At 41.7% G+C, this 22,700-nt stretch overlaps 1 protein-coding gene across 40 annotated transcripts; it reads left to right on the top strand.

The window, feature by feature from the left end:
- The first annotated feature begins 13,140 nt into the window (after positions 1-13,140).
- On the top strand, positions 13,141-22,659 carry cnot2 (CCR4-NOT transcription complex, subunit 2). Of its 40 annotated transcripts, none has more exons than XM_021598912.3 (15): positions 13,141-13,657; positions 14,735-14,857; positions 15,236-15,308; positions 15,609-15,756; positions 15,990-16,175; positions 16,328-16,407; positions 18,660-18,785; positions 19,179-19,303; positions 19,563-19,680; positions 19,848-20,004; positions 20,130-20,191; positions 20,268-20,317; positions 20,437-20,537; positions 20,797-20,941; positions 21,274-22,659. In XM_021598912.3, the coding sequence occupies exons 2-15, from the start codon at positions 14,747-14,749 to the stop codon at positions 21,358-21,360; spliced, it is 1,569 nt and encodes a 522-aa protein (XP_021454587.3). In that variant the 5' UTR covers positions 13,141-13,657; positions 14,735-14,746; the 3' UTR covers positions 21,361-22,659. The 40 variants fall into 40 exon arrangements, with proteins under 40 accessions (XP_021454587.3, XP_090087391.1, XP_090087390.1 ...); XM_090231265.1 differs by having other exon boundaries at positions 20,797-20,947; XM_090231264.1 differs by having other exon boundaries at positions 19,830-20,004.
- The last annotated feature ends 41 nt before the right edge of the window (positions 22,660-22,700 follow it).

Below are 22,700 nucleotides of genomic sequence, written 5' to 3'. Positions count from 1 at the left end.
AGCATCACTTTGTCAAGGGAAATATAGTATTCTTTCTATCAAAGATATCTACATATATTTCAGGATGTTGTATTTCCCTGGACATAATCAGAATTCATGTAAACATTACAGTTTTGAAAACATAGCTTATCCAAAAAAAGTGGTCTCTTGCTACAACTTACCCCGGCCCGGGTATGGGGTAGGTTGAGTCGCATGATAGGGTAAGTTAAACCGCCTACAAATGCACAAATGCATGTAATGGTGGAAGCAGATACAATGTGTGATTTTGTTGGTGCGAGTGGAGTTGATGAGAATGATAAGTGGACAATGGTGAGAAAGAAGAATGGAAATAAACGGTCTAAAGTTGGAAATTAAGATGAATATATTGTTGGAGTGCGTTTCACCAGCAAGGATGTTTTTTTTAGGTGACCCGGTCGTTCGTGGTCTCAAAGATGGTAAAGGACACATTGGGAAAGTGGATTTGGTCAGGGTAACCAGAAGCGGTATGTTGATTTCCTGCCAAGAGAACAGAAAGAGAGCACTGTGGCTCTACAAACTATTAATGTATAATGTGGAATGCTATGATTTTCAGAGTAGGGCACCGAATAAAGGTGTCATCTCTGACGTCTCGTAGTACATTGAGGCTTTGTGGATTAGGGAGAACATACCTGGAGTGGTAGATGCACGTGGTTTAATCCCAATGATTGACGGAAAGAAGTTGGAAAGCCTATCAGTTTGGCTGTCGTTTGATTCAGTTTTTCTACTGACTCATATAATATTTGGGAATGTGAAATATTCAGTGAAGACAGTATGTACAAAATATGCTTCAGTGTTATAATTGTAAAACGTTTGGACATGTGGCAAGTATTTGTTTTTGTTGAAGAGTCTGAGGAAGCACGGTCCTGTAATTGTAATGGGAATCACGCTCCAGATTGCCCTGATAGGGTTAAAGCGGTTGTAGTAGCTAGCTAGGATCAGGGCTATCCAGCAGGTCTCCTATGTGGAGGCAGTGCAAGTAGCAGAAGGAGCAAGTGGATATAAGATGAGAGTGGATGCCACTCTGAATGTCATTCAACAGAGGGATCCTGGGATACTAACAGTGAAGAAGGTAAACTTTATTGTGTTTATCGCACAAGTGATAAATTGCACTGGACAGACAAAACAATCAAAGAAACTAGAAATCATTGAGAAGGCGGCAAAAATATTTTGGGATCATCAGGACTTCATGGCCGAAACGTGACAGGGAATACTGAATGAAGAGGTTCAACCCCTCTCAGGCTCGTGAACCTGTGTAGGGATCTGAGACGACATTTGAATCAGATTGAAGGAGTGAAGTTTTTGTTCACCCTTCCTCTTCCCCTGTTATTTATTCATTAAAGTTTATCAGTTTTCACCCATCCAGTAGGTGGTGGCATGCACTTCTAACATTTGTTTGCTGACCGCCATAATACCATAGAAGAAGAAAAAGAAGATGACAAATAAATAGAAACAAAGGGACTTCAACTTACCCCTTTGTCTCAACTTACCCCACTCTCCTCCACTGTAGAGTGAGTTTAATCTTGTTTTTTGGTCACATTATGTGACTTAATCTGTTCTTACTCTAGCATGTGCATGGGAGCCATTTTCAATTACATAACCCTGTTACGTAATTCTCTGCAATCTGGAAGGTGGTATCATCTGTTGTCTCGTTAGTACACTCTGAAGTGTGAATTTCCTACGTTATCTCCTGTACCTTCATTAGGGGCTATTTTCCAGATAAAGGGCAGGAATTTAATTTCCCTTATCAGGCCTGGGGGGGGGGGTAGACTGTGCTCTGATGGACTGTTTTTAGCTCCAGCCCTCCTCTCTAGGCAGCACATTACTCTTCATCTGGTGGCTTAGAAGTACGGTACCGACTGATGAGGGAGAAAATGTGGGAAATATGGTGGTCCCTCTATAGGATGTAATACTGTAGAGAGATTGGAGAGGACAACTTCTCTCCAACATGCTCTGTTAACCGATAGGCCTATGGCACAAATTAAATGATACAACATGTTATGCATAACACATAGAACAATGGAATGATGGAGAATCCTTGCAGATGCTTTCAAATGTTAGAAATAGAATAGATATAAGGTAATACTTTTTGAATCCTTATTGACATTCATTAGTGAAGGTGATTCGTAGCTAGTGAGTGACATACTGTATCAATATGATATGGTGATGCAATATGATATCATGTATAGCAGGGTTCCCCAAAAGTAAGCAAGGTTCGAAATGATTGTGTTTGGTAAAGTATTATTTGTTTGGGCTTCTTGCAGTCCATTTGCAATCTACTAATGATTGGTAATTATGTTCTGGTCCCATGTATGGTGGGGAGTTGACTCCAAAATAATAGATTCCCCGACTCCTTGCCCTTCAACTCGGATTTCTGGATGTCAAGCTTGACTCCTAAGATTCAGTATTTTTGTAACGGAGGAAACTATTTGCCAGACTACTTCGAGAACACAAACTATCGCATATTTCACAGCCAGTGGTTTAGCGGAGGGTATACGCCGTATACCCACTTATTTTTCAGTGGACATTGCAAATACTAACTTCTTAATCCCGACTGATACGTATCAAATTAGTTTAGTGAAGGCATACGCCATATCAATTAATACGGCTGATGGAACAGATCGGAATGTTTAGCTTAAAATTTTGATAAAATATTATTTCTTGACATTGTAGGGGCAGCAATGTACAGCATGGCAGTAGGTTACACGTGAACGTTCCAAAATGCCATTTCCAGAAAACACGGTCCTAAAATGCGCAAGTGGTTTCTTGGACAAAGATGGAAATATCAGTTAGAAAGAGGAAAGATTTAAAGATACAACAAGTATCATAGGTTGTTAATATGACTTGGATAATGGATTTGTCAGCTAGACAATTATTTTTTTTTTTTTAAAGAGCAGGAAACACATATTAGTAAGTCTTAATAAAAAAATAATTGCCACCAGGTTTTTATGGTAGGATTTTGGCAAGGTAAAACATGCCTCATAATTTGAAGTAAAACGTCCAGGTTTCAAACAATTAAGGAACAGGATATAGTGATGCTAATGATAGGTTTCTCATAGAATTTTTCTGACAAAGATGTAGGCTGTAGACTTTCACAATGCTGTATTTAGCAATGTATTGATTTACAATGTCTCATGCAAGTTCAGTAAAGAATGGTGTAGTGGCTTCCTTTCCTCTTTATCATAGCCATTGCCCAAGCCTGAAAGCGGGGTTGTTTCGTACGCATACAGTCCACATTCAAGGTTTCCAAACGGCCAAAACACTCAATGAGATCCAGGGATGTGGTGCAACAAAAAGGTTTATTCTTCTTGTAACTAACAAAAAGTTGATTCTCCAATCAACTTAAAGCATAGATTACTTGACATGGAAAATACATAGTATGAACTGTCTGTATGGTCAAAAGACTACAGTCTCCTCCCCCCGAAGGCCCAACTTCCTGCCTTTATTCTAACACACTTACCACAGTACAATGAATGGGCAAGAGGGGGGGGGGGGGGGGGGTTGGGGGCAAAAACTAAGTTACACTAATAATAAATGAATATATCTCAATGAGGTAAATATAAATCATAAAGGTACGTACCTAATATTTCATCATGTACATGGAGCTCTGTATGTTCTGTCTTTTATACAAATATGTCCAAATTGTCTATAACATACCGGCCCCTAATTGTTAACTGCTCTGAATGCACAACAATTACTTAATATTCAAACGTAATACACAAAACATTCTATACCAGAGCACTATTACAGTTCATAGCTATATACAAATTGTCCAAGGTCTCATATAGGAAAAGAGTCCATAGATCTCAGTCTGAGTTGAAGAGTTCCAAAGATGTCAAGAGTTCGACGTCCAAAAATATATGGCTACGACATCAAAGAATGTAAGAGTACGACATCAATGAATCAGAGGTGCACGTGATTCAAAGATGGAGCACTGTGTGTGTATGTTTGTGTGTGTGTGTCTCACTCAGCCGCCTCAAGGAGCAGACAGAGTGTATTGATAGGTCTCTGTAAGATATTTGTCTTGGTCTTAACCATGACGCTCCGAACAAGACCTTTGGCCCCTGGCAAAGCCTCCCACACACGCCCCATTAGCCAAGAGTTCCTTGGGGCAGTGTCATCGATGATGACAACAAGGTCACCAGGACTGAAGTTTCTCTTAGTTTTGTTCCACTTGTTCCGCTCCTGCATAAGTGGAAGATTTTTATTTCATTTTATTTTATTTCACCTTTATTTAACCAGGTAGGCTAGTTGAGAACAAGTTCTAATTTACAGACAAACTTTATTTTCCAAACGTCAGTTTGAACTTGTCAATTTGTTCCTTCAGTGATTTTGTTAAACTCTAATCTGATCCTGGATCAGTTTTTGTGAGCATTTTCCTTTTCTGTCTTAACTGTAGAAGAAGTCTCTTCAGTTTCAGCATCCAGGCAACTGCTTTCTTCCATGTTGAATAGTACTCAATCAGTTTGCTGATCGGACTCTTTTCTTCCACACTTGTACTATTTACATGACGTCTTTTCTCACCTCTGGATCATCCGGAGGGATGGAGCCAAACTCCTCAGGGACTTTCTCCAGAAATTCTTGTCTCTTTGAGTTCAGGAAAGTTTCAACATGTAATCCTCAAGGCATCATCGGCTGGGTTGTGTTTGGAGTTCAAATACCTCCTGTCACGCCCTGACCTTAGAGAGCCGTTTTATTTCTCTATTTGGTAAGGTCAGGGTGTGATGTGGGGTGGGTATTCTATGTTTTGTATTTCTTTGTGTTTGGCCGAGTGTGGTTCCCAATCAGAGGCAGCTGTCTATCGTTGTCTCTGATTGGGAATCATACTTAGGTAGTCTTTTTCCCACCTATGTTGTGGGATCTTGTTTTTGTACAGCTCTTGTAGCCTACGGAACGGTTGTTTTGGTTTCACTTTGTTAATTTGTTGCTGGTTCTCATTTAAATAAATATGATGACCACAAATTACTCTGCACCTTGGTCTCCTTCAAACAATGCACGTTACAGCTCCACTGTTTTGCTTTCGATAGGTCACAGATCATAGCAACCCTATTAGCCACAAAGGTATTAAATCTCTTGGTATCGGTGTGGAGGTATTTTAGCACAGACTGGCTATCTGTCCAGAAAGTTGACATCTCAAGTTCAATCTGGAGCTCCAACCTTAACATCCTGTCCACTCACACTGCCAATGTTGCTGTGGCAAGTTCCAGTCTGGGGATCATCATCTGCTTGAGTGGAGTCACCCTTGATTTCCCCAGTATGAATGCGATGTGGACCTTTTCCATACTGTTTGTAAACCTAAAGTAGCTTGCCGTGCCATAACCTTGTTCACTTGCATCACCGAAGTGATGCAGCTGTGCGGTCTTGACCAAAGTTCTCAAGCATCACATACCTGTCAATCTGGAATCTGGACAGCTGGTCCAGCTCTGAGAGCCATCTCTTCCATGAAACAGAGTGTTCTTCGGGGATGACTTCGTCCCATCCACACTTTAGCTTGCAGAGCGCTTGAAGAATTTGCTTTGCCTTTAATACAAATGGGGCAAGGAAACCTAATGGATCATAAACAGAGCGGACAGTTGAGAGAATACCTCTTCTTGGAAGTGACTTGGAAGGTAAACGCATCACTTTCAATGTTCCATCGGATTCCATGTGCTCTTTCAACAGGCAGCTTTTCTCTGTCCAGGTCCAGTTCTTTTATCTGCCTTTTATCTGCCTCATCAAGGATAGAAGCCAGCACAGTGCGGCTGTTGCTGACCCACTTGGTCAATTTGAACCCACCCTGAGAGCACATATCCCTGAGGTTTTTTGTGAGAGCTATGGCTTGTCCTTCTGTGGCCACTGACTTGAGGAAGTCATCAACATAGAAGTTGGACTTGACTGTTTGAATCACATCTTCGTCGTACCTCTCACAGTTGTCTTCTGCAGTTTTTCACAATGCAAAATTTGCACAACTTGGAGAGGATATAGCACCAAAAAGATGTACCCTCATTCTGTACTCTTTTGTAGTAATTTGCTAGTATCACTGTCCGGCCACTATAGGAATCGCAGGAAGTCTAAGTCATCTTCATGGACACGTACTTGATGGAACATTCCTTCGATGTCTGCCATCATGGCAATGTGCTCTTGCCGAAATCTTAGCAAGACTCCTATAAGCGTGTTTTTCAGATCAGGGTCTTGGAGTTTAATGTTGAGAGATGTGCCTTTATTGGATGATGAACAGTCAAACACCACTCGTATTGTTCCTGTGGTATGTACCATACCTTGCCTTTCTCTCTGAGGAGCTGTTCTTGTGTACTCTGCAGCGTAACCTTCGTCCTTCTTGAACTTCCTGATAATATTTAGAGCCCGATGCTCTGCTCTGCCATGTCATGATTGTTTGGCAGGACTACATCTTTGTTGTGAAAGGGCAACGGTAAGTAGTAGTGACGGTCTTTGAGCGTTATGGAGCTTGATACTATCTCCATAAAGTTACAATCCTCAGCTGACATCTCACTTTTCTCTTCATACTCTCTCTCAGGGAAGTCATGGTTGTACTGATTTACAAGAAGAACCCACAGGTCGGCCATTGAGATACGATTGACCATCATCGTAGGACGCCAAGATTCTTCTGCCATGGTACAATTGTTGAGGACCATTCATCAGCCATCCAAAGAGGGTTTTCACTGCCTTGGCTATTTATGATTTGCCAGGGTTCCATTGCCTTTGGAGCATTTACGCCAATCAGGAGTTCTACGTCGGCATCAATCTCCTTCAACTGAACCTCTTTCAGGTATGGCCACCTTTTGAGATCTTTTTGAGTGGGAATGTTCTCTCTTGTCACTGGGATCTTATTCTGGGTGTAGACATTTGGTAATGCGAGAAATGTGTCGCCTTCCACATTGCCAATCACTAATCCAGATATCTCAAAGCTCTTGATACGACTCTCCTGCCCCATTGTGCATAGCAGAATTTCAGTCTCACTGCCTTTAGCTTTCAGCTGCCTCAGTCTCTCTGTACAAAATGTTGCTGAACTACCATAATTGAGAAACACATAAGTTAACAGACTTGCTTCCATTTGCCATCTTTACTTGAACTGGCGCAAGTGCACAATCTGTACCGGCTCCGGTATCTTCACCAGCTTCCAGTGAAACAAGAGTACTGCTGACAGTCTCCTCCCGCTTTACTGCTACACCCCTCGTATCTGCCTTCAGAGATCTAAATCTCTCTCTTCCTTCAATGTGCCGGATAGTGGGGTGCTTTCTTTGACAGCTCTGATAGGTCATCCTTCTTTTACATTATTTTCTTAAGTGTCCTCTTATCAAACAGCAAAAACAAAGACTTTTTGATCTCAAACTCAACCTTGGATTTGTGTCACTGGGCCTTCACCTGTTGGCAGTCAACCAATAAATGCTCACCAGCACAAAATACACATGCAATGCTGGGAGCATCAGAAGGGTAGATGCCTGGTCTCTTTACTTTGAATGTTTGTTCTTTTAGAGGGTTTTCAGGGTCACAATCTGCCACTACAGCTACTGCAGTGACAAAGCTGCTTGCCCTACTCTTGGACTTGAACTGCTGTTTAAAGTCAGCTGCTGTTTTGGTTTTTAAAAACCTTTTGTTGGACAGGGGATCTTGAATATCTCCATACAATGGATCCTGCAATATTTTGGCCTATTTTTCCATGAATGTCACAAGGTCACTGAACTGGGCCTTCAGGTGGCTTCTCTCTAAAATATCACATGCTGTAGGCCTCCATTTTTCCCTTAGTTTGTAGGGAAGTTTTGACATGATCAACTTTTTGTTGAAGGGAGGATTAAGCTCTTCCATGTTCTGTAGGTCTTGCATAGCGTTGCAGCAACCTCTTAGAGTGCATAGCGTTGCAGCAACCTCTTAGAGTGCATAGCCACCCAGTCCCTTTCCATCATCCGGTTTGATGTTTATCCAGTTCCAAACTTTTTCCATGTAAGCAGTGGTGACTTTGATTTCATTGCCAAAGTGTTCCTTTAACAACCTCTTAGCCTCTGCATAGCATCTTCTGGCTTCCATATGCAGACAACTACGGACCAGATCCTTGGGCTGACCAGAGGTGTACTGTTCCAGGTAATTGAGCCTATCCTGGTGGCTGCTTGTCTTATCTTCTATGCCATGCTCAAATGCATGCATAGCCCAAAGTTTAGAGGATCACCGTCAAACATAGGTATCTCCCTAACAGGGAGTGTGGCCTGTTTGTGCTGTAGTACATGGAGGTCAGCAATTTAATTCTGCTTTTGCATGCTTTTGCACAGTGGAGAGGTTATCAAGGCTGGTATTATGGCTGATACCCGCAGTGTTGATTCTGTGTTGATTGATAGACCTTGCTGTTGGCTGCTGAAGGGTGTGGTTTATGACTGTTTTCTGAATAGATTTTGATGGCTTTGTTGTCGGTTGTTGTAAAACCCTTTGTAATGGGGTCTTTGGAACTGCATCTAATGCAGCAAACTCAACAGGTGATGGTTCAGGTTCCACATAGACCTTGGGTTCCTGGTTCTCAAAATAAGAGTTCATTCCATCTTCTTGGCTTAGTAAATGGGCTGCCACGGCATGGGATTGAGAAGTTGACTCACCACTCTCCAGGACCTTCAGTCTGGCATTATATGCTGCTATGTCCGTTTCCAGTGCCTTTTTTCCCATCCTAACCTTCAGTTGAGCTTTCTCCAGTTCCAATGCATGCTTGTCCTGTAATGATGCTTGGCAAGCTAGTAGAGCTGCTTGTTCTGCCTCAGCTTTTAGGCGTGCAGAGGACATTGAGGAAGCAGCCTTAGAATACTTTGTTTTATTTGATGTTTTTGACACATTGGAAATGCTGTCGTGTGGTTCAATGAGTGTTTGTGGCTCAACTTCATATTTTTTCCATATTTCCACCTCTTTCTTGGAAATGTTCATAAGTCCTCATTCTTGGTTGATAATAGGTAATGCTCTCATTTTCCTGTTCCTCTTCTGTGACCAGCTCTAGCACAGATTCATGAGCATTCTTAAAGTCATTGAGAACAGCTTCAAATGCTTCAAGAACTTCATTCACAGTTTCAACATTTCCTCCAACAACAAGAAGGACTTTTATTTCATTAATTTTGCATGTACATACTCCAAGTTTGCCTCTTCGGGCTGCATAGAGTGAATGTAAATGCTCTTCTGCCCTCTCCAGTTGGGTCTTATGTGGGATTTCATCCACCATCATTCACTTTTAGTTCCTTCAATTTACAATGACACAGTTGTTGGTTTGATTGTTAAACTTCTTTAATGCTTTAAAACACAGTCATCCATTTCAGCATATTGACCCATTTTTAAATGAACATGTGCAAATTCGGCATTTTAGATGCGTTTTAAACATTTCATCCCATTATAAGTTGTCCCCTTTAATGAAGTTTAAACACGCAGTATCTTTAGATCCTTTAGTTGCGTTCAGTTGATGCATTGCATTTCCACGTTAGGCCAAATATTAGACATATGATGAGGCTACATTGTGCATAGGATCTCAGTGTTTCCCAAACTCAAACTTCTCAATTGTTTTCACAGCGCTGTGTTTAGAATTCCAGTTTATCAGACGTTACAATTATAAAACACATTTGCGCTACCGATGTAAAGACCGTTTCAAGTTGGATATTCAACGGATATTTGCGCTTTCAAACCTCAAAAGCTTTCAAACCACTTGAGCCACAGACACCAAATAAGTGTCATGATGTTGGAAGAATTGCGCACAACATTGCACAGGTCTTATTGTCAAGATTTGGACATGAATTCGCTTTCCAAAGCTAATTAACATGTGGAAATGTGAGCAGCATTTTGTATTACAAGTTGAATTAGTTAGGGAGCGTAAACAAAGTACAAACTTTTTTTACACTCAAATTTCAATAGCTCCTTGGTCATGTGATCTACTGACTTCAAACAAGGTTCAGAATGTCCACTGACTACTCTTCTGTATTGCACACACTTTAGTTTATCAATTTTCATCTCACATGGTTTGTGACCTAGTGACTTCAAACAAGGTTCAGAATGTCAACTCAGTGGGCCTACACATTGCACACCCTTTAGTTTGTCCATTTTCATCTCACAAGATTTTAAAATAATTTTTCAAAATGTAGAATTTCAATAGCTTCTTGGTCATGTGATCTAATGTCCACTGACTACCCTTCTATATTGCACACTCTTGTTTGTGTACTGTAAAATCACGCGGTGTAACGTACATTTTTCATAGTTTCAAATTTGCAATAGCTCATTGGTCATGTCATTTAATTTTTTATTTCACCTTTATTTAACCAGGTAAGCTAGTTGAGAACAAGTTCTCATTTACTACTGCGACCTGGCCAAGATTAAGCAAAGCAGTGCGACACAAACAACAACACAGAGTTACACATGGAATAAACAAAAATAGTCAATAACACAATAGAAAAAAAGAAAGTCTAAATACAGTGTGTGCAAATGGCGTGAGGAGGTAATGCAATAAATAGGCCATAGTAGTGAGGTAATTACAATTTAGCAGATTAACACTGGAGTGATAGATGAGCAGATGATGATGTGCAAGTAGTGATACTGGTGTGCAAAAGAGCAGAAAAGTACATAAAAACAATATTGGGATGAGGTAGGTAGATTGGGTGTGTTATTTAATTACACACCTAAGAAGCATGCAGTGGATATACACCCATATTGCATAACCTCTAGTCATTTATCTTCTATATTGTTGTACATTAATATTAGTTTGACAAGGTTCAGTCCAGTGTTGTGTTTACCCTTTTCATTAATATTTATCTACAATAATTGGTAGTTTTAAGTACTTATTTTCCCTGTTTTTTATTTTTCCAGTATTTAACAGTGATACACAATAGGAGAGAGACAGATAATATCTCCTTTCGTCATTAATAGCAACCATAAATGAAAAGGGCAAAGTACGAGAGTCATGCTATTAATTGTCCAAAGCAGGGATGGAGAGTAAGGTAGGCTAGTGAGGTAGGCTGCAGTGGGTTTGCGGGTCAATACAAACACTGAACATGTAACCACAGTAATGGTGGCCAGTAAATCAATGAATAAAAATGTAATATTGACAAATTAAACAGAAATTGTAGAGGTAGAAAGTCTACCATAGATCATTAAAATAATGATTAGGATCACACTTCATCAATTTAAATATTATGGGGAGACCCATACATTTGGCAGCCAAGCACGAGTTATCAGTGTAGCCTATTATCGTCTAGACATACACTACCTTTCAAACGTTTGAGGTCACTTAGAAATGTCCTTGTTTTTAAAAGAAAAGCACATTTTTGGTACATTAAAATAACATCAAATTGATCCGAAATACAGTGTAGACATTGTTAATGTTGTAAATGACTATTGTAGCTGGAAACGGCTGATTTTTTTAATGGAATATCTACATAGGCATACAGAGGCCCATTATCAGCTACCATCACTCCTGTGTTCCAAAGGCACGTTGTGTTAGCTAATCCAGGTTTATAACTTTAAAAGGCTTATTGATCATTAGAAAACCCTTTTTCAATTATGTTAGCACAGCTGAAAACTGTTGTGCTGATTTAAAGAAGCAATAAAACTGGCCTTCTTTAGACTAGTTGAGTATCTGGAGAATCAGCATTTGTCAGTCTATTCTTGTTCTGAGAAATCAAGGCTATTCCATGTGAGAAATTGACAAGACACTGAATATCTCGTACAACACTGTGTACTACTCCCTCCACAGAACAGCGCAAACTGGCTCTAACCAGAATAGAAAGAGGAGTGGGAGGCCCCGATGCACAACTGAGCAAGAGGGCAAGTACATTAGAGTGTCTAGTTTGAGAAACAGATGCCTCACAAGTCCTCAACTGGCAGCGTCATGAAATAGTACCCGCAAACACCAGCCTCAACATCAACAGTAAAGAGGCGACTCCTGGATGCTGGCCTAGGCAGAGTTGCAAAGAAAAAGCCATATCTCAGACTGGCCAATAAAAATAACAGTTTAAGATGGGCAAAACAACACAGACACCAGACAGAGGAAGATTGGAAAAAAGTGTTATGGACAGACAAATCTATGTTTGAGGTGAAGAAGAACATTCGTGAGACGCAGAAAAATGAAAAAATGCTGGAGAAGGGTTTTATGCCATCTGTCAAGCATGGTGGAGGCAATGTGATTGTTTTGGGGTGTTTTGGTTGTGGTTAAGTGGGAGATTTATACAGGGTAGAAGGGGTCTTGAAGACGGAACGCTATCACTCTATTTTGCAACGCCATGACATACCCTGTGGACGGTGCTTAATTGGAGCCAATTTCCTCCTACAAGAGGACAATGACCCAAAACACAGCTCCAAACTATGCAAGAACTATTTAGGGAAGAAGCAGTCAGCTGGCATTCTGTCTATAATGGAGTGGCCAGCACAGTCACCGGATCTCAACCCTATTTAGCTGTTGTGGGAGCAGCTTGACCATATGGTACATAAGAAGTGACCATCAAGCCAATCCAATTTGTGGGAGGTGCTTCAGGAAGCATGGGGTGAAATCTCTTCAGATTACCTCAACAAACTGACAACTAGAATGCCAAAGGTCTGCAAGGCTGTAATTGCTGCAAATGGAGTATTCTTTGATGAAATTGAAAATCATTATTTATAACCTTGTCAACATCTTGACCATATTTCCTATTCATTTTATGTATGTTTTCATGGAAAACAAGGACATTTCTAAGTGACCTCAAAGTTTTGAATGGTAGTGAAAATACATTTGAATTACAGTTTTGAAAAAACGAATCCTGTGTGAATCATCCTCTGGAATAAAAAATGCACATACTTGGATAATAATTACAAAACCAACCTCTTTAGTAATACCCGTCGGAATAGGGCTATAATATGGCAAAGAAAATGCTTATCATCGTAGAGTGCAACACATCATCCCATGGGATCGGTCAAGGCTGCACACAGCAGAAATATCAATGACATAGTCTAGTTCCTACACATCACCTTCTATATTCAAACAAAACAGGCCTTTTATAGACTAAATTGATGAGCAACTGGGCAGCATCATGCTCATGTCAGTCCTCTAGAACGCAAATGTAGTTTTCCTAGTAGGACTCCGCAATAATGAGGTTGTATGTACGTGTGTTCGCATCCGTTTCAGCGCGTTTTGAGTAAGAATCGATTCCTTTCAACTCCATCCACAGGAGTCGATTCCAAAAATCGTGGAGTCGTGCACCACTAGCCCCCCCTGATCATCCACTCAAGAATAAATCGGCACGCGGCTGAATCTAGTTGATGATCCCTGATGTATAGGCTACTACCGTGATGTCATATCACTGATGCCTGGGTTCATTGCCTCTATGTTTTGAAAATAATATACATGAGAGTGGCGTATTATCATTTTTGTATTTGTTTACCTACTGAGTTTGTTGATACACTGATAATTTTCTACCGATAGTGAGTTCACCCAACAATATATGTAACTAGAAAAATAATACTGCAGACAATTCAAATTCATCCTGTAGTGTATTAGCCACTTTGTACCCACAGAAGTAGAACGTTCAAAATTTGTGTGCGGAAATGGTTAGGAGGTTGTGGAGAGGTCAGAGTGCAAAGGCTATTCACCCAGGATTCTCGATTGTGGAATACTGAATACACAGCCATCTTGGATCTAGCTACGAGGAGAAGGGAAATTAATGCGGTGAGGTTTTTACAGTATTTTTCCCTCAAATATAAACCCATTTGGTCCGACTCGAATCGTCACATCACAACACATTAATCTTTTTTGTCCTTGTCATTCGGTTTGGTGTGTTTTGGACCGGTTTGGCAGATTTGAATTCGAAAAGTCTTCTGCGCTCTGTTTTTGTCTGTGGCTCCTAGCGTAAATTGAGACCGAAAGGTACTGGGAACTGGATAGGAGAAACAACAGGCCCAACCTGCACATCGCTACCTATAGGCAAGCAGACTGCCTGACAAGGGTTGTTGAATTGGAGGGATTTAGCTAGCTAACGTTAGTCTAGTGATGCTTGTTGTTAAACTAACTGTTATTATAACTAATCAGACTCGCGCTGTATTGTTAGCTAACGTTAGCCACAAAATGCTTTACGGAAAGTTTGGTGTAGAGAATAATAACTGAACCTTTTAGTGTCACCTGAGCAGAAGCTTGTTGAATTGTTCTGAGGCAACGCTGCAGGGATGGACACAGTTTTTGTATGTTGACCAATGCATTTTCACACACCAGCATGATAACAGTGAGTGGAAAATCAACAACACTATAAACGCGATTGTAAATTAGTTTTGTAAGGCACACTGTATGCACCAGTACTTGACTTGGGCAGGAGCTGAGTAACCAGCACCTCAGATTGTCTACTGCTTGAGCTCCTGTTCGTCTTATACTGTAGTACATTACCTCTCAACTATTGTGGAGCTCCTGCACCTAAATTTAAACAGTACCGGCACCCAAAATGAGTACTGGAACCTATTTAATTCCAAGTCAAGCATTGGTATGCACACATTGCGCAAGGTGTGGGCGTGTTGTCTGGTAGTGAGATGTGATGTCGGACCAGTTGAAACTGAATGCGTAGTAAACCATAGTCATAGGACTAACACTACTGCGTGGCTTGTGTGTTTCTCTCATGTCCTGACCATGATCGGTTTTTAAATCTGATATGAACAGTGTGGACAGTGGATCCAGACATGCTGGTCGACAGTCTCAATTTCTATGGACTGTTGAGGAATTGAGATATTTAAACCTGTTCCTTCTTTCCACTCTCTGCAGGTGACAAACGGCATGTTCAGTGCTACGAGAAAGAAGTTTGTAGAGGGGGTGGAAAGTGACTACCCTGATGAGAACATGTACTACAGCCAGCCGTCCATGTACCCACATCGGTCGGACAAAGACGTAAGTGCTCTGTCTGCTCGATCGCACATCCCTACTACAGCTCCCTTTGAACTTGAAGTAAGTAAATTGTTTTCACGTCCATCTATAATGTAAATCTGTTTATGGTTATTTTTCATATTTAGGGAAATGTAGGCTACTCCATCATCCTATATGACTATAACTTGCCTTGGCATTGATGTTGTTATTATTATTATCCTTTTAAATTGAATACCCCAATTACAGTGTAATTCCAATGTAATGTGATTTGTAAATAATGATATACGAACTGCCCTAATGTGCGATTATGTGTTATTGATAAAGGTATTGTCATCTGTTGGTATTCTTGTTTCCAGTCCTTCCCTCTCACTTTGTGGTTTATCTCTCTCCTTGTCCTCCTAGATGCTCTCGTCTCCCTCACCGTCGTCATCAGGTCAACTATCCCAGCTTGGGGCCAGTTTATATGGCCCACAGAGTAAGCTGGCTGCATCTGTTCATTTACATTTCTGTCTGTGGTTTTCAGAGTCTTTTCTACTAAGGCTGTAATACATTTTGGTCTGCAACAATTTTGTAGTCAAGTCATACCTGGAGCTATTTGATCAATTTAGAATAATTACCCTGTAAATGTACCCGATTTTAAATATACCCAATTCAAAACAGACTTCAACACTTCTTGTTGATCTCAAAATATCGCTATGAGAAATATCCAATATTTTGGTCACTTTGGAATTTGATAAGAGTCCCATGTTGACTGTTTCTATTTCTCCTGTTGCAGGTGCACTAGGCTTCTCGATAAGGGGCATGGGCAACAACACGCCTCAGTTAAACCGCAGCTTAACGCAAGGCACTCCGCTACCGAGCCATATCACCCCCACCACTGGGGTACCCACCATGTCCCTCCATACCCCACCCTCGCCAAGCAGGTGTGTGTAAGATGGAGATGCTGGAGAAAGAGATTCTTGAGACCGAGAGACCACATAAGTCAATGTGTTTAAATGCCATGGAATCATTATTCTGCTGTTAGTTAGTTAGCTGTTCAGTTCAGTAGTTCCAGAGCAGGACAGGACATTATTAGTAAAAATATTCACCTGGCTTCATATCAAGCCATTCTGTTCACCCATTAGTCTAACTCTAACCCGTGATGTCTCCTCCACAGGGGGATCCTGCCGATGAACTCGAGGAACATGCTGAACCACTCCCAGGTGGGCCAGGGCATCGGGATGGGCGGCGGCAGGACCAACAGCATGGGCAGCTCAGGGCTAGGCAGCCCCAACCGCAGCCCCCCCAGCATTATCTGTATGCCCAAACAGCAGCCTGCACGGCAGCCCTTCACCATCAACAGGTACAGTCACACAGTCTGGCTGGCAATACAAATGAAAGATCTGCTGTTCTCAACTCTCTGTTTAAATGTCTAAATCATCAATCGTTTTTTGTGATGATTGAATATGAAGGTGATCCAGTTGGAGGCTAAAATTCTCCTCTGTATTTTTGTAGCATGTCGGGATTCGGGATGAACCGGAACCAGGCGTTTGGGATGAACAACTCGTTATCAAGCAACATCTTCAATGGCACAGGTTAGTAGTGTGTCTCTTCAAAATAACCAGCTATTTGATGTAGAGGTCGACCAATTCAATCAATCAATCAATCAAATTTATTTTATATAGCCCTTCGTACATCAGCTGATATCTCAAAGTGCTGTACAGAAACCCAGCCTAAAACCCCAAACAGCAAGCAATGCAGGTGAAGAAGCACGGTGGCTAGGAAAAACTCCCTAGAAAGGCCAAAACCTAGGAAGAAACCTAGAGAGGAACCAGGCTATGTGGGGTGGCCAGTCCTCTTCTGGCTGTGCCGGGTGGAGATTATAACAAAACATGGTCAAGATGTTCAAATGTTCATAAATGACCAGCATGGTCGAATAATAATAAGGCAGAACAGTTGAAACTGGAGCAGCAGCACAGCCAGGTGGACTGGGGACAGCAAGGAGTCATCATGTCAGGTAGTCCTGGGGCATGGTCCTAGGGCTCAGGTCCTCCGAGAGAGAGAAAGAGAGAAGGAGAGAATTAGAGAACGCACACTTAGATTCACACAGGACACCGAATAGGACAGGAGAAGTACTCCAGATATAACAAACTGACCCTAGCCCCCCGACACATAAACTACTGCAGCATAAATACTGGAGGCTGAGACAGGAGGGGTCAGGAGACACATTATGATTTTTCAACGCCGATATTGATTATTGGAGGACTAAAAAAGCCGATACCGATTAATCGCCCGATTTAAAACATTTTTTTTTTTTTTACTTAATTTATTTGTGATAATGACAATTACAACAATACTGAATGAACACTTATTTTAACTTAATATAATACATCAATAAAATCAATTTAGCCTCAAATAAATAATGAAACAGGTTCAATTTGGTTTAAATAATGCAAAAACAAAGTGTTGAAGAAAGTAAAAGTGCAATATGTGCTATGTAAGAAAGCTAGTTTCTTGCTCAGAACATGAGAACATATGAAAGCTGGTGGTTCCTTTTAACATGAGTCTTCAATATTCTTAGGTAAGAAGTTTTAGGTTGTAGTTAGGCAGGGTAGCCTAGTGGTTAGAGCGTTGGACTAGTAACCGGAAGGTTGCAAGTTCAAACCCCCGAGCTGACAAGGTACAAATCTGTCGTTCTGCCCCTGAACAGGCAGTTAACCCACTGTTCCTAGGCCGTCATTGTAAATAAGAATTTGTTCTTAACTGACTTGCCTAGTTAAATAAAGGTAAAATAAATAAAAAAATTATAGGAATTATAGGACTATTTCCCTCTATACCATTTGTATTTCATTAACCTTTGACTATTGGATGTTCTTATAGGCACTTTAGTATTGCCAGTGTAACAGTATAGCTTCTGTCCCTCTCCCGCTCCTCCCTGGGCTCGAACCAGGAACACAACGACAACAGCCACCCTCAAAGCAGCGTTACCCATGCAGAGCAAGGGAAACAACCACAGGCTCAGAGCAAGTGATGTTTGAAACGCTATTAGCGCTAACTAGCTAGCCATTTCACTTCGGTTACACCAGCCTCACCTCGGGAGTTGATAGGCTTGAAGTCATAAACAGCGCAATGCTTGACGCACAACGAAGAGCTGCTGGGAAAATGCAAAGAAAGTGCTGTTTGAATGAATGTTTACGCGCCTGCTTCTGCCTACCACCGCTGTCAGATACTTAGATACTTGTATGCTTGTATGCTCAGTCAGATTATATGCAACGCAGGACACGCTAGATAATATCTAGTAATATCATCAACCATGTGTAGTTAACTAGTAATTATGATTGATTGATTATTTTTTATAAGATAAGTTTAATGCTAGCTAGCAACTTACCTTGGCTTACTGCATTCACGTAACAAGTATCCTTGTGGAGTGCAACGAGAGAGAGGCAGGTCGTTATTGCATTGGACTAGTAAGGTTGCAAGATTGAATCCCCCGAGCTGACAAGGTGAAAATCTATCGTTCTGCCCCTGAACAAGGCAGTTAACCCACCGTTCCTAGGCCGTCATTGAAAATAAGAATGTGTTCTTAACTGACTTTCCTAGTTAAATACAGATTAAATAAAGGTGTAAAAAAAAAAACATTGGCCAAATTGGTGTCCAAAAATACAGATTTCCGATTGTTATGAAAACTTGAAATCGGTCGACCTCTAATCTGATGCTCAGTCTGGCCATCCAATGATGTATCACATTCAGCCCACTTTACTTATTCATTCACATACTATAAGACACTGTCAGCATGAAGAGTAACACCATTTTACTTTCTTACAAGTCTTTAACCTACCCCTCACAGACGGCAGTGAAAACGTGACGGGGCTAGACCTGTCTGACTTCCCTGCGTTAGCAGAGAGGAGTCGGAGGGAAGGAAGCGCAAACCCAACACCGCTACTCAACCCACTAGCTGGAAGGGCCCCCTATGGTAAGAACTCTGTATAGTGCACTAGTAAGGGTTTATACTAGTGGACTAGACTAGGAGGGCTACCCATTGTAAGGGCTCAGTGTAGTGCACTAGAAAGAAGGGCTCATTGTAATGCACTTGGCTTGGATGCAAAGGGAACTTGGCAATGCACATGTCCAAAGCATCACTGACTCGTCATATTACTGTGGGCCAGTCAGCACTGCTAGACACATTCTCAGTGTAAATACTCAGCCCACTTCAGTCTCTCTTCAAATATAAACTGTGGCAAATTGTGATGAAGAAAGGGAGAAGGCCTTCTCCAATGGTGTGTATATATAACCCAAGGCTAAACTTCTTTCTCATTGTGGTGATTTATTTAAGAAGCCTCTTCTCTTCATCTCATGACCTCATCAGTTGGCATGGTGACGAAGCCATCGAACGAGCCGACGCAGGATTTCTCCATCCACAACGAGGACTTCCCTGCACTGCCTGGTCCCAACTACAAGGACCCCACGTTGAGCAACGATGACAGCAAAACAGTGAGTCAGACAGACAGACAGGCTGCCTTTAGCCTGGTTGTCAGTCTGTTTTCATTGGTCGGTGTCATGCCAAACATGGATAAAGCTGAAATGGACAGGCAACCATACAAGGCCTCCTTATGTTGAGCAACAACAACTACTGCATATTCAAGTCTTTCACCATATAATTAGTAGAGTGGACATCCTATATTCAAAGCAATATTCCATGATGTCATGTGGCTTATAGATTATTCATTCATTTGTTTTTTGCTTTGTGCAGAACCTAAACTCTACAGGCAAGAGCACGTCCAGTGCAGACGGTCCTAAGTTCCCCGGAGACAAGACGAGCTCAGCTCAGAACAACAGCCAGAAGAAAGGGATCCAGGTGTTACCTGACGGTGAGCCCGCTCAACCAATCACACCTCTCGGTCTCAACCTGGGTACCTCAGTGGGTTTTGACATGGTTCCTGCATGGCCGTTGGTATGGTCCACATTTGCATTATCTGTAGGGAAAGCTCTACTTGGTTATTATTTTCCCTCACTGTAGATTTCCCCACATCTGTAGGGCGGGTGACGAACATTCCCGGGGGAATGGTGACGGACCAGTTTGGGATGATTGGCTTGCTGACGTTTATCCGAGCAGCGGAGACGGACCCGGGCATGGTGCACTTGGCACTGGGGAGTGACCTCACAACACTTGGACTCAACCTCAACTCTCCAGAGTAAGATGGTTGCTCTGTCTGAACATTAGGTTGAATGGCTACAGAAGTCAAAATCAATGTTTTGTTAGATGTTTTTATTCATCTTAAGTATGTTGATAGTAACGTGTCCACTCCTCTCCTGACAGAAACCTGTACCCCAAGTTTGCCTCCCCCTGGGCATCAGCACCGTGTCGACCTCAAGACATTGGTAAGACATTACCCTGACCACACACACATACCCCACACTAAGCCAGTTGGTGACCCTGGTGCATCCTATCTTTCAGACTTCCACGTCCCCTCTGAGTACTTAACCAACATCCACATAAGGGACAAGGTAAGTGATAAATCAGTAATCCCCTTTCAAGTGGTATTGATCTTATAATCTGGAAGAAAAGCAAAATGTCATAATTGGATAAACCAAATGATGGTGTTGATAAAGCCATCTCTCCTCAGCTGGCAGCTATTAAACTGGCGCGGTACGGTGAAGACCTGCTGTTCTATCTGTACTACATGAACGGAGGAGACCTGCTACAGCTCCTGGCAGCAGTAGAGCTGTAAGTGCTGTACTATCACTACTGAAGGCACTTTCACGTAGGCACCCTTGAGAGAGGTGTCTTTGAACATGGATCTTATCTAAATTAGACTAGGATTCATTAGCACACCTTAACTCCCAGGATCACCTTATCGGTTTCTTTCAGTAGTTGTTCATAATTTCTATATGTTGTTATCAAGGAGTTATTTGTGCCTTTTTCTTTACTGACTCACTGTGCATTAATGGCATCTCTCTCTCCTGCCTGTCTCGTGTTGGTGCAGCTTTAACCGGGATTGGCGGTACCACAAAGAGGAGCGGGTGTGGATCACGCGGGCGCCGGGCATGGAGCCCACACTAAAGACCAACACCTATGAGAGGGGGACCTACTACTTCTTTGATTGTCTTAACTGGAGGAAGGTAGCCAAGGTAAAGGTATTGGCTTTAGTATCTGCTACCCTCAATCAATACACTTAACATGAAGAGAAAATGCTGTGTGTGCTATTCAGATTTACATGTATGTTTTGAGTTGTGAATCTCCTTGGATGGAGTTACGTGCTTGACATCGTAGTTATTTTTTTAGGAACTTGTACGTGTTTAACGTTGGTTCAAGATAGACTTTTTGTATCTCTTTTACTGGTGATGTCTGTCACTGAGTTTTCAGCTCTTGATATTGATGATCAGTATTCTCACTCAGGCAATATAAACTCAACAGGAATCCTCCGTCTCCATTGCTGATTATGTGTTCTCTATCCCTCCAGGAGTTCCACCTGGAGTACGAAAAGCTAGAAGAGAGGCCCCACGTCCCATCTACCTTCAACTACAACCCAGCTCAGCAGGCCTTCTGAGGCCTAGTACAGTCCCAGGGGGACCGCTGTCCCTGCATACCTTCCTCCCAGCCTGAAGAGGATGGTGCGCTGCGGCCCAGGCGTCCATCCTGGTTTTTATTCCTTGAGGATCTGGCTAAAATGACTTCAGAGAAGGCGCTCACCACCGCGTAAGGGTGGGGAAAATTGAGCCCTGCCTTTCCCAAATTATGTGCTGCCCAAACACCTCCACTTGTTCTGTTTTTATTCCTTTCGTTTCATCGTTTTTGTTTTGTTTTTGACCAGGGTCTGTGTTTTGTTTACGTCTCTGAATCAGAAGCCTGTTTGGTCCAAGGTAGGAAAACGGACAATACCGACACACTTTACAGTGACAGAACAAGGGTTATGCCTCATCTCCCCCCACCCCCCAAGTGTTAAGAACAGAGAAAGGTGGGGAAGGCTAAGCCAACAAGTACCATCCCACACGTGAGAACGAAAGGGCGGAAGAAGTGCAATGTTCATTGTTGCATTATTTAGTAATAAAAGAACACAAATATTGTTTGTGCTTTTTTTTAAAATGTGAAAACACTCCCTCATATTTTGTTTTGGATAGATAAGTAGCCTGTCTACAAATGTCTCTCCACTTCTTTCTCTCCATCTCTCCTCTTGTACATTCCCTCTTTTCTTCTCCACCGGCCCCACATCCCTTTCTTTCCTTCCTTTTGACTGGTATTTTCTGTCTGGCTTCAATATACAAATCAGAGACTGTTTTAGTGAAGTGTTGTTAGATTACCTACCCAGCTTCATTGTTCCAGAGCGAGCAAAACACTTTCCAGTCTTTGTTACGATTTTGTAAACGTGTACATTTTTTAAAAAACATTTTGAACATCACATGAATAAAGATATATATGTACGAATGTGTATATATATGTATGTGTATACATATATATATGGCATCTATTTTGGAGGAAAAAATTGCCCTGCCTTGTACCTCATCTTTAGGAGGTCAGCATGGAGTACAATATGTAGATAAAACAGGACATTTCTGGATCTGCTGGACAGGGCATCATACTCGGCACTGTGGGCACTTACGAAGAAATACAAATTAAAAAGACAAACAAGGAAAGGCCTGATTCTCAGGAAAAACAAGGACATCCACCCCTAAAGTCCAAAGCAAGAGGACAGATGGACACATTTCACTCAAAGCTGTTTAAACAGCAGCCTTTCATAAGAAAAGGAAAAATGAATAATAATTTGAAGGGGAAAAAATCATACAGACCAATCTTGTATTTTCTGACGTTCAAAGCTTCTTTTTAATAAAGCAAAAAAGGCTTTCCTGAACTACTGTTGTCTGGTTTCTGAGGGAAGAGGGGGGGGGGGCA

Source organism: Oncorhynchus mykiss, chromosome 4 (genome assembly GCF_057628025.1).
Source record: "Oncorhynchus mykiss isolate SJ-2025 chromosome 4, ASM5762802v1, whole genome shotgun sequence".
Classification (NCBI taxonomy): Eukaryota; Metazoa; Chordata; class Actinopteri; order Salmoniformes; family Salmonidae; genus Oncorhynchus; species Oncorhynchus mykiss.
Note: the sequence above shows the minus strand (reverse complement) of the source record. Positions and strands in the feature narration are given on the sequence as shown.